This window comes from Camelus bactrianus, chromosome 7 (assembly GCF_048773025.1).
Source record: "Camelus bactrianus isolate YW-2024 breed Bactrian camel chromosome 7, ASM4877302v1, whole genome shotgun sequence".
In the NCBI taxonomy this organism is placed as follows: domain Eukaryota; kingdom Metazoa; phylum Chordata; class Mammalia; order Artiodactyla; family Camelidae; genus Camelus; species Camelus bactrianus.
Genome location: NC_133545.1, coordinates 32,511,386 through 32,527,760, shown reverse-complemented (window position 1 = coordinate 32,527,760; position 16,375 = coordinate 32,511,386). Strand labels below are relative to the sequence as shown.

Below are 16,375 nucleotides of genomic sequence, written 5' to 3'. Positions count from 1 at the left end.
TAATTCAAAGGTTTTTTCCCTACTCCCCACCACAATTCTCTTGTTTTAGATACTTGCTAAAGAACAACCAATCACAAATGTTATTCTTCAGCTTAAACTACATCACTATTCTAGCTCTCTCTTTGTCTCAAACAAATAGAATAATGTGAATAATCAATAAGAATTAAACATCTAAACTAGGCTACTTAGTCATTGACTCAAAATGCTAACAGCTCTTAATCTTTGTAACACAATTTTTTTCCAGACTTAGTCTACAGAACCAGCCTATCCTGTGTTCTCCTTTTCTGTTTCAGTATCAGTAATCTGTCTTATTTAACTACTTTTATAATATCGTCATTGCTACTAAAGACATTGATTTTTTTAATGTAGAAAAGCATAATAAAGATCACCCATTAACCCATGACCTTAAGAATACAATTGTCAACAGGTTAATATGCATTTTAATTTTTCTCTGATTGATAACCTGCATGGGTTTGTTTATGTGACAAACTGTTTTAACCTGTTCTGGCATAAAGAGTAAGTAACTTCAGAGACTTAATAAATTGATGAAAATTGCACAAGATAGGTTAAAAAATCAAAACTAAATGGAATGGAGATCATATTTTTATTACTAACAGCTGCAGCTTTTACATTTTCTTAGAGTTTTTACATAAATACTTCCAGTTTGAAAAAAGAGATACCAATCATAATAACAATCATTATAGGAATGGGATTATGTGACTAAGATTATGGAAAAAATCATACAAAGACAACTGAAAATACACAGTTCTCAATTAGATATGTACTTACCAGGCAATCTGATTAAACAATGAAGTCTCTATTTGGAAAGCAGAGACTTACTAAAAAGCTGCCTACAGCTCTATGATATATTTAAAATATTTTTGGCTTAGAGGCCATATTTTGAAAATTCAAAGACAGAAAACACAACTGCAAGCAAATTTCAATTTATATAAACTCAATCTAAAAGACTGTCCCTTATATATAAATAAATGACTGACACCAGAAACATTCCTTCTCATCACCACTGATAAACATTTCCCCCATTTCCTTTTGGTAACTACTTCAGATATCAGCACTGCCTGGAACACTGACCTTTATCTCCAATTCTCACTTTACACTTATACAAATAGGCAAAGGATCTCTAAATGGTGACATAGGACAGGCAGTAAAATGGAGTAGAGAGGGGAAAAGTGGTAAAAAGAAAAGAGTGCATTAAATCTACCTGCTGGACTTTATCTCCTATTCACTACCCTCTACCTCAATCCTGCTTATCACCAACAACAAACATTAGTGGGGCAAACAGGCTGGGAAGTGTAGAGAGAAACCTTTTTCTACCGCAACAGAAAAATCTTATTTTCATTTTCATTTCTGCTTCATTTTCAATTCCACTACCAGAGATAAGGGAAGGGAAAACTATATTATCCAACCCGACACTCGTTATCCAGTTCTCACTCCTGTCCTTACTATCCAGTGAATGTTTTGCCTCCTTCTTCATTTTGCTCCAACTTACCTCCTTCTCTGCCATCACTTCCCAAGAAATCTACACCTTACATAACCCCAACTCAGCTAATCATACCTATCCCATGAAATGCCTCATTCCCATCAATTTACATCCTTTTACTTAACACAAATTCTAGTCTACTTCCTGCTTCCCATTTTCCCTCCCATAACAACATCTGGAATCACTATTAGGCTTGGAATTGGGAAGAAAAAATTACTATCCCCATAAAATATGTTCAATGCTAATGATGAACTATCCAAACTATCCAAACTTAAAGCAAGTTTGTTTGTTTGTTTGTTTTACTATATGGGGGATTTGGCTCACTCATGTGTAAAAAGGAAGGAACTAGTTTAGATCATCACTTCAAAATGTGGCTGACAAGTTTCCAAGTACCACTCATAGGGTTTCTGAAACTGTACATCTGAGGTGGAATACAGGAACATTCTAAAAAGAACCCATGAGTCTACTGATTATCCATGTTTGGGAATCATTGATAAACGCTAAGATTCCTTCTAGTCTAACATTCCAAGATTCTAAGCTGGAATTTTCACTGCATTTCCTGATAGGAACAGTGTTATAAAAGGATAGCTTCTACAGTTACTGGTATTACAATTCAGGTATGTTACTGATTAAATAAGCCTTTATAACCTGACCTAGCACCTAATGACCATTTATATTATTATTTTATAACCAGAGCTGACTTGCAAATGAACTTGTAAAATATGTTCGCAGATTGGGGACCATCAGTATTACAATAATACTAAAACCTCAAAGGAAAACACTAAAAATTATTCCTTTAGCATTACTATGTGCGTGATCAGACTTTTTCAGATGGCTGTTTTGTGGATTTTTGTCAAATTACAAGATTTGACCTACATATCAGAAATAAAGGTAGAAAGGCTCTTTTACTTTGCTAGTTCACTGATGGGGCTTTGTATATCGCTGGAGTAGATCATTGCTGGAATTCAGGGCATTAAAATGCCTTAAGAACAGTCTCATTCAAATGTTTACAGACTGCCAGAACTACCTGCCCAGAAGGATACTAGATCATTCACTTGTGAATTATATGTATCTATTCTAGCTCTGGTAATTTCCAACTACTGATTCTCATTTTAAACAAGTGTTCCCTTGGTTAATATTCAGGCTTAAAGACATGTTTCAACATGTGGGAACTAAGCAAGTATAAACAGCACTTGAAGACATGGTGACACATTAGCAGTGTATTAATTTAAGTGGAACAAATTCATTTATGAATAATGAATAATAATGAAATTATTATAAATAAGGTAAAAATGGAAATTAAATTATATGCTACTAATTTTTTCTTTCAAAAGATGTACTTGCTTAAATTTGTACAGAACAGCATAAGAGAAAGTGAGCCCATTTATTTCCTCATTTATCCAAACAACATAAAAACCTACAGTGACTGCTATTATGTAAGTGCATTCTCTGAATATCAAGAATGATGCAATGGTTGCTATGGTAACTACTCATTTTATTGAATAAATTGTGGGTTGGGGTTTAAAGCATTCTTTTAAAAAAAATTTCAATATATTAGTATGCCTGATAAGTCTCTTTCTATTGCTACCTATTAAACAATAACTATAGGCCATCTTTGAGAATGACTATCTAAGCAGCTATTAAAAAATCAAGGCTTGAGTTGCCAAGGGAAAAAACTTTGAATTTAAAGTTTGAAAAATGAAACACACCAGCTACATTCAAAAGAACAAAAGACACTTAGTTTTAATCTTCTAGAGTAATTGAAAAGTGTTTGTAAATGAAAAGTAAATGATTTTACCTGTCTGCTCCTTCACTGTCATAATTTTGCTTCTAATCCTCACTTAACTAAGTATAAGACCAACACTAGAAGGCTGCTTACTTTTCAGTTTGTAATTAAGCTAAATAAAGCCAGAGCAAGTAGAAAGTTATCTCTCATTTTGATACTTAGAAGAAACGTCTTGAAAAAAAAAAAAAGGCACATAAAAAAGTGGGAATTTTCACTGTCAGTTTCTTACAAAATAGCTCTGTAAAAAAAAAAAAAGTCTATATTTAAAATACCAAGGATAACTGTAGATCCCAACAATAAACACTCCTCAGGCCCAAGCAAAAGCTACAGCGGCTTCTTCCTTCGCTTAAGATCCTCCATGAGAGGGGTTCCCAGCGATGTAGGAATGGCTTCACCGGGATGCGGATCTTTAAGGAGGCTTGGTACTTACACAGATTGCTCAAATCTAAACAGCATTTTGAGAACCTGCCCCAGATCTCTTCCTCCCCTGCCTAAACAAACACTAAGAGCCAGCATTTGAAGAACGAGGGAAGGGGGTAGGGGGCAGGATGGAGCCCCTCCCCCTTTTAACAAGGTGAAGTCCAGTCAGCTAAAAGGCCTGCTGACTTCGCAGCCCTGGAAGCCAATGCGAGGAAGCCCGGCCGGGCTAAACCCGCAGAAATGAGGTCCTCGTTAGGGGGTCTGAGGCAGCAGCAAATCAAACAGGCTGGTCAGTGAGGGGCAACTCGGGCTTCTCAGTCCGTCCTTCTTTCTCGAACGGATTCTACCTGCCTTCGTGTTTTAGCTTCACGGCTCTCGCAACGAGCGACCTCCACCTCCTGTGCGAGTCTAGGTGTCTGTTTGTGGTGACAACAAGCTCAGCACCCCGGCTGGGGACAGGGGACGAGAGGGGTGGGGGCTCGGCTCCTCCACAGGCCTGGAACTCTCCTCGAGGGCCCTCGAAGAAAAGGGGGCGGGAGGAGCGCGCCTGACGCCGACTGAGGACTCGACCGAGAAGGGGGCGTCCGGGCCTGGGAGAGCGGCCGTGGCCGGGGCTGACGTGCAGCTCCTTCAGGTGGTAATGGTGGCCCCTTGTGGGGAGGGGAGAGGCTGACAAGGGGCTGGGGGCGACGAGGCCTCCCTTTCCTCCCGCTCAGCTAGCTGTTTACCTTCCCGGTACTTCTTGCGGAGCCGCCGGTGGACGCTCTTCACCACCCCGGAGAGCTTCTCCTGCTCCAGCTTCCGCTCCTGCTCCCGGGGCGGCGGAGTGCTCGGGGGCCCGGCCCCCTGCCCGCAAGCAGCGCTACGGCTGCCGGCCCCCGGTTCCATATCGCCACCGCCGCCGCCCCTCGGGCCCCCGCAGACGCCCGCCTGACGGAGGAGGTGGGGAGGGAGGAGGCAGCAGCGGAGGCAACAGCGGGAGGAGGCAGAGGAGCCAGAGCGACGGCCTCGGAGGTGGCCCTTACCCAAACGCACAAGCTGATTGGTGGACTCTGGAAGGCTGGGCGGAAACGGAAAAGGCCAAGGGCCAATGGACTGAGACCGCCGGGGGCGCACCCGCTTGTTTGGGAAGGTGAGCAGCTGGAGGAGGCGGGGCTTGCAGGCTGGGGTTGCTGAGGCGGTGGGAGCGCTAGGCCGGACTGCTCGTCTCCTCTCCCCGCCGCTCCCCGGTGCTGTGCGCAGGCGCTGTGCTGAGGCCATGGGAGACGAGCTGTGGGCCACGCGCTTGCGCGTCTGAGGTTGCTCAGTTTGGGCATCATTTTACCTCCCAGCTTTCTCACGTCTTTCAGCCATTCCCTCTCTTGTTAGTTATATTCTAGCTTGATGAGGCCTAGGTCCTCTACCTGAGCCCCACTGCACGTTGTGAGTTGAAGGCTCCCAATAGCAGCGTAGAGCCGAGAAGCGCTTTTGAGATGACTTGGCGGCACTGGAATTTTACCCCTTAAAAAACCCAGGCATGGATGCTTTCATGGGCGCCAAGGAAAAGCCTGGCTACTAAGTACCGGTTTAATTCACGGCCGGCAGTGGTTAATGCCGCTAGTGTCAGTGCTGAGCGAAGGGCACAGAAGCTGCGGAAAGGAGAGGGCCAAGAAAAGCAGTAGAAGATGACAGGAGAAGGGGAAGGATGGAGGTAACAACCGATACCCTCAAGAACTTTTGTGGTGGCCTGGTATCAGAGAAAGTCTGCCTTGGTCTAATTCGCGCCAGGACTCTGAGCGCCTTTAAAGTTGTCTTGGGTGACCTCCTGCCCCTTAATTCGGTGGGTTAATCTATACGGAGTGTGCAAGTGTATTTGGCAACCTGTTCTACCTCCCTCACTTCTCTCTCCTCTTGGGAAGCTTATGGGGAATGTGGTTACTGACTTCCGTCCCAGAAAAGTGTAACGCTGCTTTCCAGCGACAGGTAGATTCTGCAAGCTTCGAAAGCGATACTGAGGCTTCTAGAGTGCCAGATTCAATCAGCAGAGATCATTAATAAATTGTGTTAGGTTGTAGCGTACCCACCCTACACCCCCGCACCACAGTTTTTGGTTACATGATGTTGTTTGAAAATTGTTGCAATAATTATCTGATCAGTGATTTTATAAATATGAATAAAGCTTGCATTAGGTAACTGTGTTATATGCCATCTTCTGAATAATGAAGACTCTGAAAAACAAGGCATTATACACACTCTCCAGCACATAAGCGGAGCAGGAGGGAGGATGTGAAATTTAAGATGAATTATGTGTCCCTGCACAGTGAAGAGGCAGATCAAACACAGATAAAGTTCATAAGAACTAATTGTAATTATGAAGAGAAATAACATGGACATGCCTAATAAAATGGGGATATGGGGTCTTCTTTGGGGGGATTTCATTTGGGAAAAAGGAGAGCTTAAAAATACATACCACTTTTGGCTCTTTCCATATTTTAATACTCACTGGAAGCTAAAAGAGGTACAAATATTTGGAAGTTATAACCATAGTAAAGAGAGCATTAAATTTCATTCGTGCTGAACTGTAGCTAAAAAATTTTTTTCCTCCATGCTACTACTAGCAAGTGAATTTTTCAGTCCTTTTAAAAAGTAAAGATGTACACTGAAGGACATCTGGAAAATACAGAAAGGAGTAAAGAAAGTAATGTGCTAAGAGAGTAAATCTTAAATGTTCTCATCACACAAAAAAGAAATGGTAACTATGTGATGGGATGGAAGTGGTAACTAATACTATGGTGGTAATCATTTTGCAGTTTATAAAAGTATCAAATCAAAACATTGTACACCTTAAACTTATACAATGTTGTGTTAATTACATCTTAGTAAAGCTGGGGAAAAAAAGAAAGTAAGTCACCTGGACACCCACCACTGAAAGATAACAGCTGTTAACATTTTTTCTTTACTTCTATATACTTATTCCAAATGGGATATTTCTTGATGGCTGTGTGATAATCTATTATATGAATAGCTTATCATTTTCATAACCAAGTCCCACCTATTGCACAGGTAGGCTGTTTCCAGTTTTTCTGTCTTCCAAATAATGCTTTAATGAGCACCCTTGTACACAAATGCTTATCCATTTCTTTATTTACACATTTGACTAAATTTCTGAAAGTTGAATTTCTGAATCAAAAGGTCAAATAAATTAAGGATTTTGATTGTATATTGCCAAACTGCCTTTTCTGAAAGGTGGTAGCAGTTTATGTCACCTCCAGCAGTACATGTGTGTGTCTATTTTATTGCACCCTTACTAAATATTGGTAGTACAATTTACAAAGTCATTAATGAGAAAACGTTTTAAAAGTTCTCTGTTTTTAAGAAACACATGGGAATTTTCTATTTCTTAAATGGGTCTTTTGGTTGGCATAATTTTAAACACTAAACACTAATATAAGAGTAAAGGAAATTTAAGACTATCTAGTAGTCATTTTTCAAGCAAATTGAAGAGCTCCATATTTTTAACTTGTTTTTTGATTTCACAATTTCTTGAGAAACAACTCAAAAATAGAAATTGAACAGCTGGATTTTTTTTTTCTTCTAAATTTGAATGAATTCACTGAGGGCAAAAGTCGACATGTCCTGAGAAACACCAATACTGAATTTTCTTTGGAGGGCAATGGCATCCAGCCATAGACTACAGTATAAAAAGGAGATTATAATCTTCCTCCAGTGTGATTAGTAATACTGGAAAAAGCTTTCTGTCTGTTAAAGTAGCAGAAAGTGGTAACAGGATTTTCCATTTAAGTAAAATAATTGTAAGAGGAATTCACTACAAGAGGTAGGTTTGGTGCCATATTCAGTGAGCATATCCTGTGCCCAGGAAAATAGCAGCACCTTCCCCCTGCCCTCATCATGTGTAACAGGATTTCATTTACTGTCAAAATCTTTAAAATTTTTTCCTCATTATTATTTTAAATGGCTATTGGGAAAAGGGATGTTCATATAAAACAGTATTCACTGAACAAGACAAACCAGTCTGGGAAGAAGAGACATTTCTAATGACTACACAAAACCCCTGATAACTAAATTTCTCATCCTCATTCTTTGCCTTACCTGCCGGACTTTTACACTCTTCCCCATGAAGGTTTGGTGTGTCATAGTAAACTTCCTATGTCAAAGAACCGTTCAATATAGGAAAATGTTGTTGGCAAGAAAAATAACCCTGTCTTCTTTGTTTGCAACTATATTCTTTGTAAGGAAAACAAATATTCCCATAGACAATGAAAAGAGTCAACATGTAAAAATAAAGTGCATTCTCTTTTCAGTGAGAGTTCAAAAAATATTAATTGGTGATGAAAAGTAAACTTGTAAAATCCATATAAAAATCTGGGTGGTGGCACTGAGTTAGCAAATAGATTCTGAGAGCACTTTTCAAACGTGTTGTGTTGTACTTTTCATTGCTACATTTGTTGAGTATTCCTTTAGGAGAAGTCCACACAATGGAAATTGGGGTTCTTTGATTATCTAAAGCATTAATCATTAGTATTTTTTACTCCTCTTTGACCCTCTTTACCACTAAAGCTTTGAAAACAATTAGGTTTTTAATAGTGTGTAAAAGAAGAATTAGTAATAAACTTATGTTTACAAAATATTCAATGGTATACAACAATAGTGCAAAAAGACTTGATGAACCTTTTTATTATTGAAAATAGAGATATTCCAAGCTGGCCAAATCTTTGACTCATGACTATTTAGAAATAGAATTATTAAGAAATTCAGTTAAAATGAAGACTGGAAAAGTAAAATCTATAGTATTTTTAAAATATTTATTTATTATTTGTGTAATTCTTACCCATAAGTATAAAAAGATCCATGAAGTTTAAGTACTTTTTTTTCTAGTAATTCAAATTTTTTAATGTAGATGTATCATTAATTGGACACATTAAGAAACACTGTTGAAAAACTTTTGTTTTTCAGATTTTATTTCAAATCATAGAAACCTTTTCAGAAAATGCATTTAATTTTTTGATAGGAACAAACATAGTGAGGAACTAGCAAGAAAAGAAATACTTTCAGTTATATATTTTCATTCAGTATGGCAGATTACAACTTTAAAATTCCTTCTATTTATTGAAATAAAATTATTTTCTTTAAAAATTTGTTTATAGCTACTAGTACAGTGTCTCCCCTGCAATCCTTAAAATATCTGCCAACATAAACATCTTTAAAATAACACAAATTAACTGTCTTTCCAGAGTTAATATGTAGAATGGTGTTAGGACTAGTATTAACTCAGCAAGTGGTAACCATTAATTACTGCCTCACCCCAAATGCAACTATAAAATTTACAATATTTTTGTGATATACTAATTAATGAAATATATTTAAGCATCACAACTGAGATGATGTAGGAAAAGATCTACATAGGAAATGGGAAGTGTTCTTCCAGGTGCTAGATGATGTCCTTATAATGCACAGTAGGACTGAGAGATTTTCTGCATCCTGATTCCAGCTTTACATTAATCATCTCAGCAAGAAGCTTAATTTATCTGAGCCTTATTTTTTTTCTCCTTTAAATGTAAAATGTAAAAAGTCAGATTAGACCAGTGTTTTTCAATTTTTCTTTTTTACCATGACTCATAGTAAGAAATACATTTTACACTGGGGTAGGAGATATATATACACACATATATATGTGTACATATATATATACATACTATATATGCAAATATAAATACATATTATTCATATACATGTATTTAGACACATAGACATATATATGTAATTAGGACAAAAGTTTCCCCAGACAATATTTCCAATCACTAAGTGCAATGATGGTGGTATTTCAATTCTATTTTAGTTTTCAAAACTATGGAGCACACTACATTGATTTTTATGATATTCTAGTGAGTCATGGCTTAAAATTTGGAAAACACTGGCAATTTAAAAGATCCCTTTCAACCCCCAAACCACTGTAACTCTGTGAGTCACACTGACTTTAAGAATGATTTTTGAGATGTACTTTGCCATGTTGAGGCTACCCAGTATCTTTCGAACATCATTTTTATGTTTGGGGGATTTCTCCCATCATGAATTCAGGCTCAAATAAGTGACTAGACTCTGCTAATCATATTCTCTGGAGTGAACTGTCTGTTCAGAAAAGAGCAGAACAACGAAGCAGAAGCTACAAGGAATCTTTTGGTTCACTGAGGGAGACTGTGCTGGTGTGGGTCTTTTAGGATCATAGTAACTATGTTTCTATCTTCCAATATCCAACACTCGCCATATAAACCAAGAAAACAGAGATAGTGGGGTCTGACTTAGGTGTTGATTTGGGCTGGGTAGTCTGCAAGTCTACCTTTCTGGTCCTTCTGGAGATTGGAGGCTATCTAACATACTTTAACAAATGCCTTTTCTATTTGAACAGCTAGAGTGTGTTCTACTTTTTCACAGAAGTGTCTAGTAAACACACATCTCAGAAGAGAATCAGGTGACCTGGAAGCAGTAGCTAGCTTTCACTGTGACTTTTTGTGATCTGTTATCTGGTGGGTTCTTCAGTTTCCTCAGCTACCAAATGATGATGACTTGCCATTCCTACTTCACAAAGTTATTGTATGAATAAAAGAAACTCATGAACTGAAAGTGTTTTGAAGAGTTAAAAAATTACAAAAGCAAATAAATGTGATAGGTATTACTTGTTTTTAGAGGATCTGAAAAGTGAAATTTTCCTGGGTGCATGAAGCTAAATTTATATTTTCTTTTATTGAATGTATAACAGTCTCCCTTTAAATTTTAATAGTTTGTCACCGAATCACCATTTTTTCCCCTAAAGGTAGAGCATGCTCCAAAAATCTCATGTTAAGTCTGAAATATAATGTGTTACATGTCAAAGAATGAAGCAATCGCCATGCACTTCCTAAAGATGACTGTATCTCTCTCAAAAATTTTGATAAGATTAGAAAATTTTTTGGAAAGTCAAATCAAAATTTCCTTCCATAACATTGTAATAAACATGATATTTCTAAGTTACCTAAAGCTTCTGAAAATTCCTCATTCCAAAGCTGAATATCAATAGTTCTTTTACTCAATAAAAATGTATTCAGCCATGAGTCAGAAAACTCAGTATTGTTAGGATGTCAATTCTCCCCAAATTAACGTAAAGATTCAAGATAATCCCAATCAAAATCTGAGCAAAACTTTTTGTAGAAATTGATAAGCTGATTCTAAAGTTCATATGGAAATTTAAAAAAAAAGACATCAGAAGACTCAAAACAATTTTGAAAATACAAAACAAAGTTGGAGATTTCAAGATTTAGTATATAGCTACAATAATCAAGACAGTAAGGTACTGGCATAGAGAGAAGCAAATTGATCAATGAAACAGGAAGAAACATTCAGAAATAAATCCACACATGCATAGACAACTGTTTTTTCCACAAAGTTTCAAAAGCAAATTAGTGGAGAAAGAATAGCCTTTTCAACAAATGCTGCTGGAACAATTGGACATCCATATGCAAAACAATGTTGCTTGAGAGCTTTCTGTACTCAGAACATCACTACCTAAACACTGAAAATAGCCTTATTTTAGTCAGATTTGCACAAAATGAAATATATCTATGCAAACTGTTACTTTGGTTTTAAGGACTTCGATCGATCTGATGAAGAAAGCATGGTGTCATATGCTTACGTGAGAAGACAACCATCATTATTTTTTAAAGTGTTTTATGGAAAACAGACTGAATTATTTGTTAACCTATTTCATAGTGGAGTTTTCTGGGGGCGTTTGGAGTGGGGAAAGGGATAGAGGTAAACTAAATACAATCTGTACAAATATCAAAAAAAAAAAATCTCTGCCCATGCCATGTTTAAAAATTAACTCAAAATAGAACACAGACCTAAATATAAAATTTAAAACTATAAAATTTCTAGAAGAAAATCCTTGTGACTTGGGCTGGACAAATATATTTTAGATATGAAGCAAAGTACAACCCATAAAAGAAAAAAATGATAACTTGAACTTCAGCAAAATTTAAAACTTATGCTCTTTGATAGACTCTACTATGGGAATGAAAAGGCAAGCCACTGAATGGGAGAAAATAGTTGAAAAGTTCTTGTATCCATAACACACAGATAACTCACAAAAGTCAATAATGAGAAAACAAACAACTTCCCTTGCCAAATGGGAAAAAGATATAAAACACTTCACTAAAGATGATGTATAGTTGGCAAAAAGTACATGAAAAACATCGTTTGTCATTAGGTGAAAACAAATTAAAATCACAATGAGGTACTACTACCCATCTATGCTAATGACTAAAATTTAAAAGGCTGGCTGTATCAAGTATTGGCTTGGACATAGAAAAAGGGGAATTCTTATACAGGTACAGATGTTAAGTGTGACAACTACTTTGGAAAATGGTTTGACATTCTCTTAAAAAGCTAAACACATATTTACCTAATGATCTAGCCATCCCACTCTGAAGTATTTACCCCAGAGAAATGAAAGCATATATCAATTTAAAGACATACATGAATGCTCACAGCAACTTTATCTGTAACATCCCCATATTGGAAACAATCTAAATGTCCCTCAACAAATGAGTAAATAAACAAACTGTAGTTTAGCCATGCAATAGAATACCAGCCAGCAATTAAAAGAAATAAACTATTGATTCACAAATTAATCTTAAAATAATTAAGCTGAGTAAAATAAACCAGACAAAACAATATATACTGTATAATTTCACTTACATAAAACTTTAGAAAATGCAAACTAATCGATAGTGACAGAAAGTAGATCAGTATTTATGGTAGGAGGGGTTATAAAACAGCATGAGGAAACTTTTGAGAGCAATGGATATGTTTACTATCTTGATTTTGGTGATGGTTTTGTGAGTCTGTACAGATGTCAAAACCTGTCAAATGGTACACTTTAAATGCATATTCCTTACTGTATATTAATTGTACCTCAATAAATCTGTTAAAAAGAATATATTCAGCACTTGTTACATGCCAGATATTCTACTAGGTACTATGGCTTCAGTGGCACAAAAAAAAAAAAAAAGAGACATATTTTCATTAAGTTTGCAGTTACCATCAGGAAGATAGAGACAGTGGAATTCTTATTGATTTATTGTTTATAAAATAAAGGAAGGGGAAATTTGATACAAACTATTTATCTCTTTCACTACCTAGATAAACTTAGTATAAAAATAGCAGGGACTTAGCATACCTGTTAACTGAAAAGATATATAAAAGTGAAAAAGAGAGATACCAAATAATTCTTGAATATTAGTCTCTTAACAATGCCCATGACTTCAAAATAGAAAATGATGGACAAATTTTTAATTTCTTATTCTGGTTTAATTCCAGAAGTTGATAATGATAGGGACTGAAAGTATTCCTTGGATATTACGTTGAATTAAAATATATACTGCTTAGTTTCAGGAGAATATGTTTTTTAAATAAAATTTCCCATTGAAGTAGCAGACTAGTTGAAGAGAACTACTGGCAGACTAGTTAAAGGGAAGTATAATTTATTCTTTGTTTTACTCTTTGCTTCACTTCACATGTTTTAGGAACAGCATGATGGGGAAAATCTTTTGTTTGTTAGTTATTTAAAAACATTAATTTGTCAAGCTGATTTTAGCCTATAATAAATTGGCATATGGGGTTTGTAAATCAATCATAATTTGCAATTAACTTTTCTCAATTGAAAAAAACAACAACACTGTAACACAGCGCTTTTAAGTAGAGAAATCAAGTAAAGAAAAATTGTGAGCTAGATAACCTGAAGCAATATTGCTTAAACTGGATGCTTTGGACTTTTATATGATGATTTTATATTTTTCCTTTTCTTTCTTCTTCATTACATCCTCCCCCAACATCCTTTTCAGCATTTACATCTTAAAGATATTCCAATCTTACATTGTTAAAAGATGAATAATATTAGAAGGAACATTTTGACCTTTTACAAAATAAATTAACCAGTCATCATATGATATGGATTGTAAGGATAAAAACTTATGTAAATTGGTAGAGAAGACAAAGTTGGGTAAGTGAACAATAGTGAAGCAAGAGATTTCACAGATAAATTTTGCTTATGTTACAACTTTAACTCAAATTAAGAAAAGAGGCAGTGATTCGTTCCAAAATTTAGTGATTTAAAACAGTATTAATCATTTACTTGCTCAAAATTCTGAAATTTCAGTAAGGCTTGGCAATGGTATCAGGTGGGTAGCACAACCACTCCTAAGAGACCCACTTCCAAAATGGCCTTGCTCATGGCTCTGGCATATTGATGCTGTCTCAGCTGGGAGCTCAGGGCCAGTGGTGTCAGGTTTCTCTGTGACCTCTCCACATGGGTAGGTGGAGCTTCTCATAGTATGACAGGCTCAGGGTAGGTAGACTTTATTCATGGTGGCTAACTTCCTCCAGATCACAAAAGACACTTCCAGGGCCTTCTTCAGGCCAGATTGCTCTACTATATCTTGAGCGATTCTACATCTCCTCTGGATCATTTTTTAAGTTGTCTCCTCTGCTATTATACCTTCTCCATGCCTTTTTGCTAACCTACATCTTATACTTCCTCCAAGATCCAGCACAATGAGCACGTCCTTCATGAAAACTTTTCTAATTATTCCATGCTGATATGACGACCCTTTCTTTTTGAAATATGATAGTTCTTATAATCTGTCCTATTTATTTCTCACTGAAAATATCTGTCTTATTATTTACTTTCCTATGAGTAGCATATCTTTTCTCCTCAACCCATGGTTTTGTTCCCGAGGACACAAATCAAGGCCCATACCTCTGTATCATAGTGCCTACCTTATATCATGTGCTAAATGAATGTTTGATAGAAACGGCAGTTGAACACTGGGGCATTTTAGTTCTTTTTAGGAGATATTATTCCACTTGAAGTAATGTATGTCTTGAACTTATATAGATGCTTAAAAAAATCTGAGGAGATGTTTAACTGTACTACCAAAGAATTTAAATTACTCATTAGGTTTAACGAGTTTGTATCATTTATTTTACTCCTTTTTTTAAAATCTTTTTTTTTTTTTTTTTTTTGGCACTTCATCTTTCTTGGTCTTTCTCACTGATCCAAAGAAGCAAAGACTTTTTAGGACGTTCAGCATCAGTGAAGTAAGCCTAGAAAATGCAAAGATAAAACTAGTTAGCATGCAAATGAGTAGAAATGTTTATTAACCTAATTGTCTTCAACTGGAGAGAGAATTAGAGGAACTGTAATAGGTATATCTTTTCTGAACCATATTAGCTCTATCAATACAGATAGAGTTGTGATCAACACGTTAACTAATTTTGTCCTCCACTACTCCATATGTTTGCAACTATCATGACCCAGAGAGAAATATGTGTACCATTACAGTGAGGAAGGGAAACTGGTGCAAATAGGAACCTGACAAGGAATAAGTTGGATTTATAAAATGAATTCGATCCAAAAAATGTCTTGGCTTACAGACGTGTCAGCATCTTCAAAAGTAGTTTCTTTTCAGGACACTGCAGTGATTTCAGTCTGAAGAAGTTTCTGAACTTTTAACTCAAGGTAATGAGCCAGTTAATAGGAGACTGGGATTTGTGTAGGAAGCAATTACCCCGATTGATAGGAAATGAGAAAATGAGCACAAGCTTTAATGAGATCGGCAAAAAGGTCATGTGTCTGAGAGCTGAGATGGGGTAAAAAGGAATGATGGTGGGAGAAACCATTAAAGACAACACCATGAGAACTAGTAAAAATAAAGATGAGATATGGTATCATTGGATCTACCTCTCTAAAAGGCCACGGAATTAATTTATTTAAAGAAAAATTGATCTCCAGATATTTGGGAGTCAGGAGTCCATGATTCAGTTGGAGATTTGACAGTGACTTCGTTTTAGTTCAACCCAATAGAGTGATAAAATAAGTTTTAATAGAATAAATCATTCTATATTGATATATATTCTAACTAATAGACAACTTTTTGAAAGAGTAGGTCAAAGGCATTGATTGCTTCCACTTCCTCTTCTCTCAGTCACTTCTCAACCCACTGCAACCTGGCTTCCACCCCCACCACTCTACTGAAATTGCTCTGAAAGGTTAGCAATCATGTGATTGTTAATTACTATAGCCTCTTTTCAGCTCTTGGTCTACTTTTACTTCCAGCAGAATTTGATATTATTGATCTTTTTTTTTTTTTCTTGTAAATCTCTTTCTTGGCTTCTAAGACACAGTTACCTTTTATTCTTCCCTTGTGTCTCTGATTGCTTTTTATTTTTCTCCTAATTCCATCTCTTCTGCTAAAGTTTTCCAAGGAAGCTACTATCTTTTCTCACTTTGCATAATCTTCCTGAATGATCACATGCAGTCCTAATGTTTCAACTATTACCTTTGTGTCTCTCAAATACTGATTTTTCAACTCTTTTTTAATGGAGATACTGGGGATTGAACCTAGGACCTCATGCATACTTAGCATGAGCTCTACCACTGTGCTATGCCCACCCACTTCAACTCTTTCTTGAGCTTTTTATCTGTCATTGGACTTACTGTAACTCTTCAGGCTTGACATTGCCCCCTTAAACCTTGGGGTTTTTTTGTTTGCTGTTTTGTTTGTATTCTTGTTTTTCATGTCTCATTTACCAGCAATCTTATTTACCCTATTGCCCAAGCTAGAAATCTTGGAGTAATA

The 16,375-nt window shown here is 36.5% G+C and overlaps 1 protein-coding gene and 1 long non-coding RNA gene across 2 annotated transcripts in view; one reads left to right on the top strand and one right to left on the bottom strand.

The window, feature by feature from the left end:
• The window catches only part of SAMTOR (S-adenosylmethionine sensor upstream of mTORC1), an 82,212-nt gene extending 77,602 nt beyond the window's left edge, over positions 1 to 4,610 (bottom strand). Inside the window, exon 1 of the mRNA XM_010947643.3 lies at positions 4,436 to 4,610. Coding sequence (XP_010945945.1) covers positions 4,436 to 4,595 — 160 coding nt within the window. The 5' untranslated portion in view covers positions 4,596 to 4,610. The remainder of the gene's footprint in view (positions 1 to 4,435) is intronic.
• Positions 4,611 to 4,699: 89 nt separating this feature from the next.
• Positions 4,700 to 16,375, top strand: part of LOC141578143 (uncharacterized) — a 29,219-nt gene continuing 17,543 nt past the window's right edge. The window contains exon 1 of the long non-coding RNA XR_012508111.1: positions 4,700 to 4,839. This is a non-coding gene — a long non-coding RNA (uncharacterized LOC141578143). The remainder of the gene's footprint in view (positions 4,840 to 16,375) is intronic.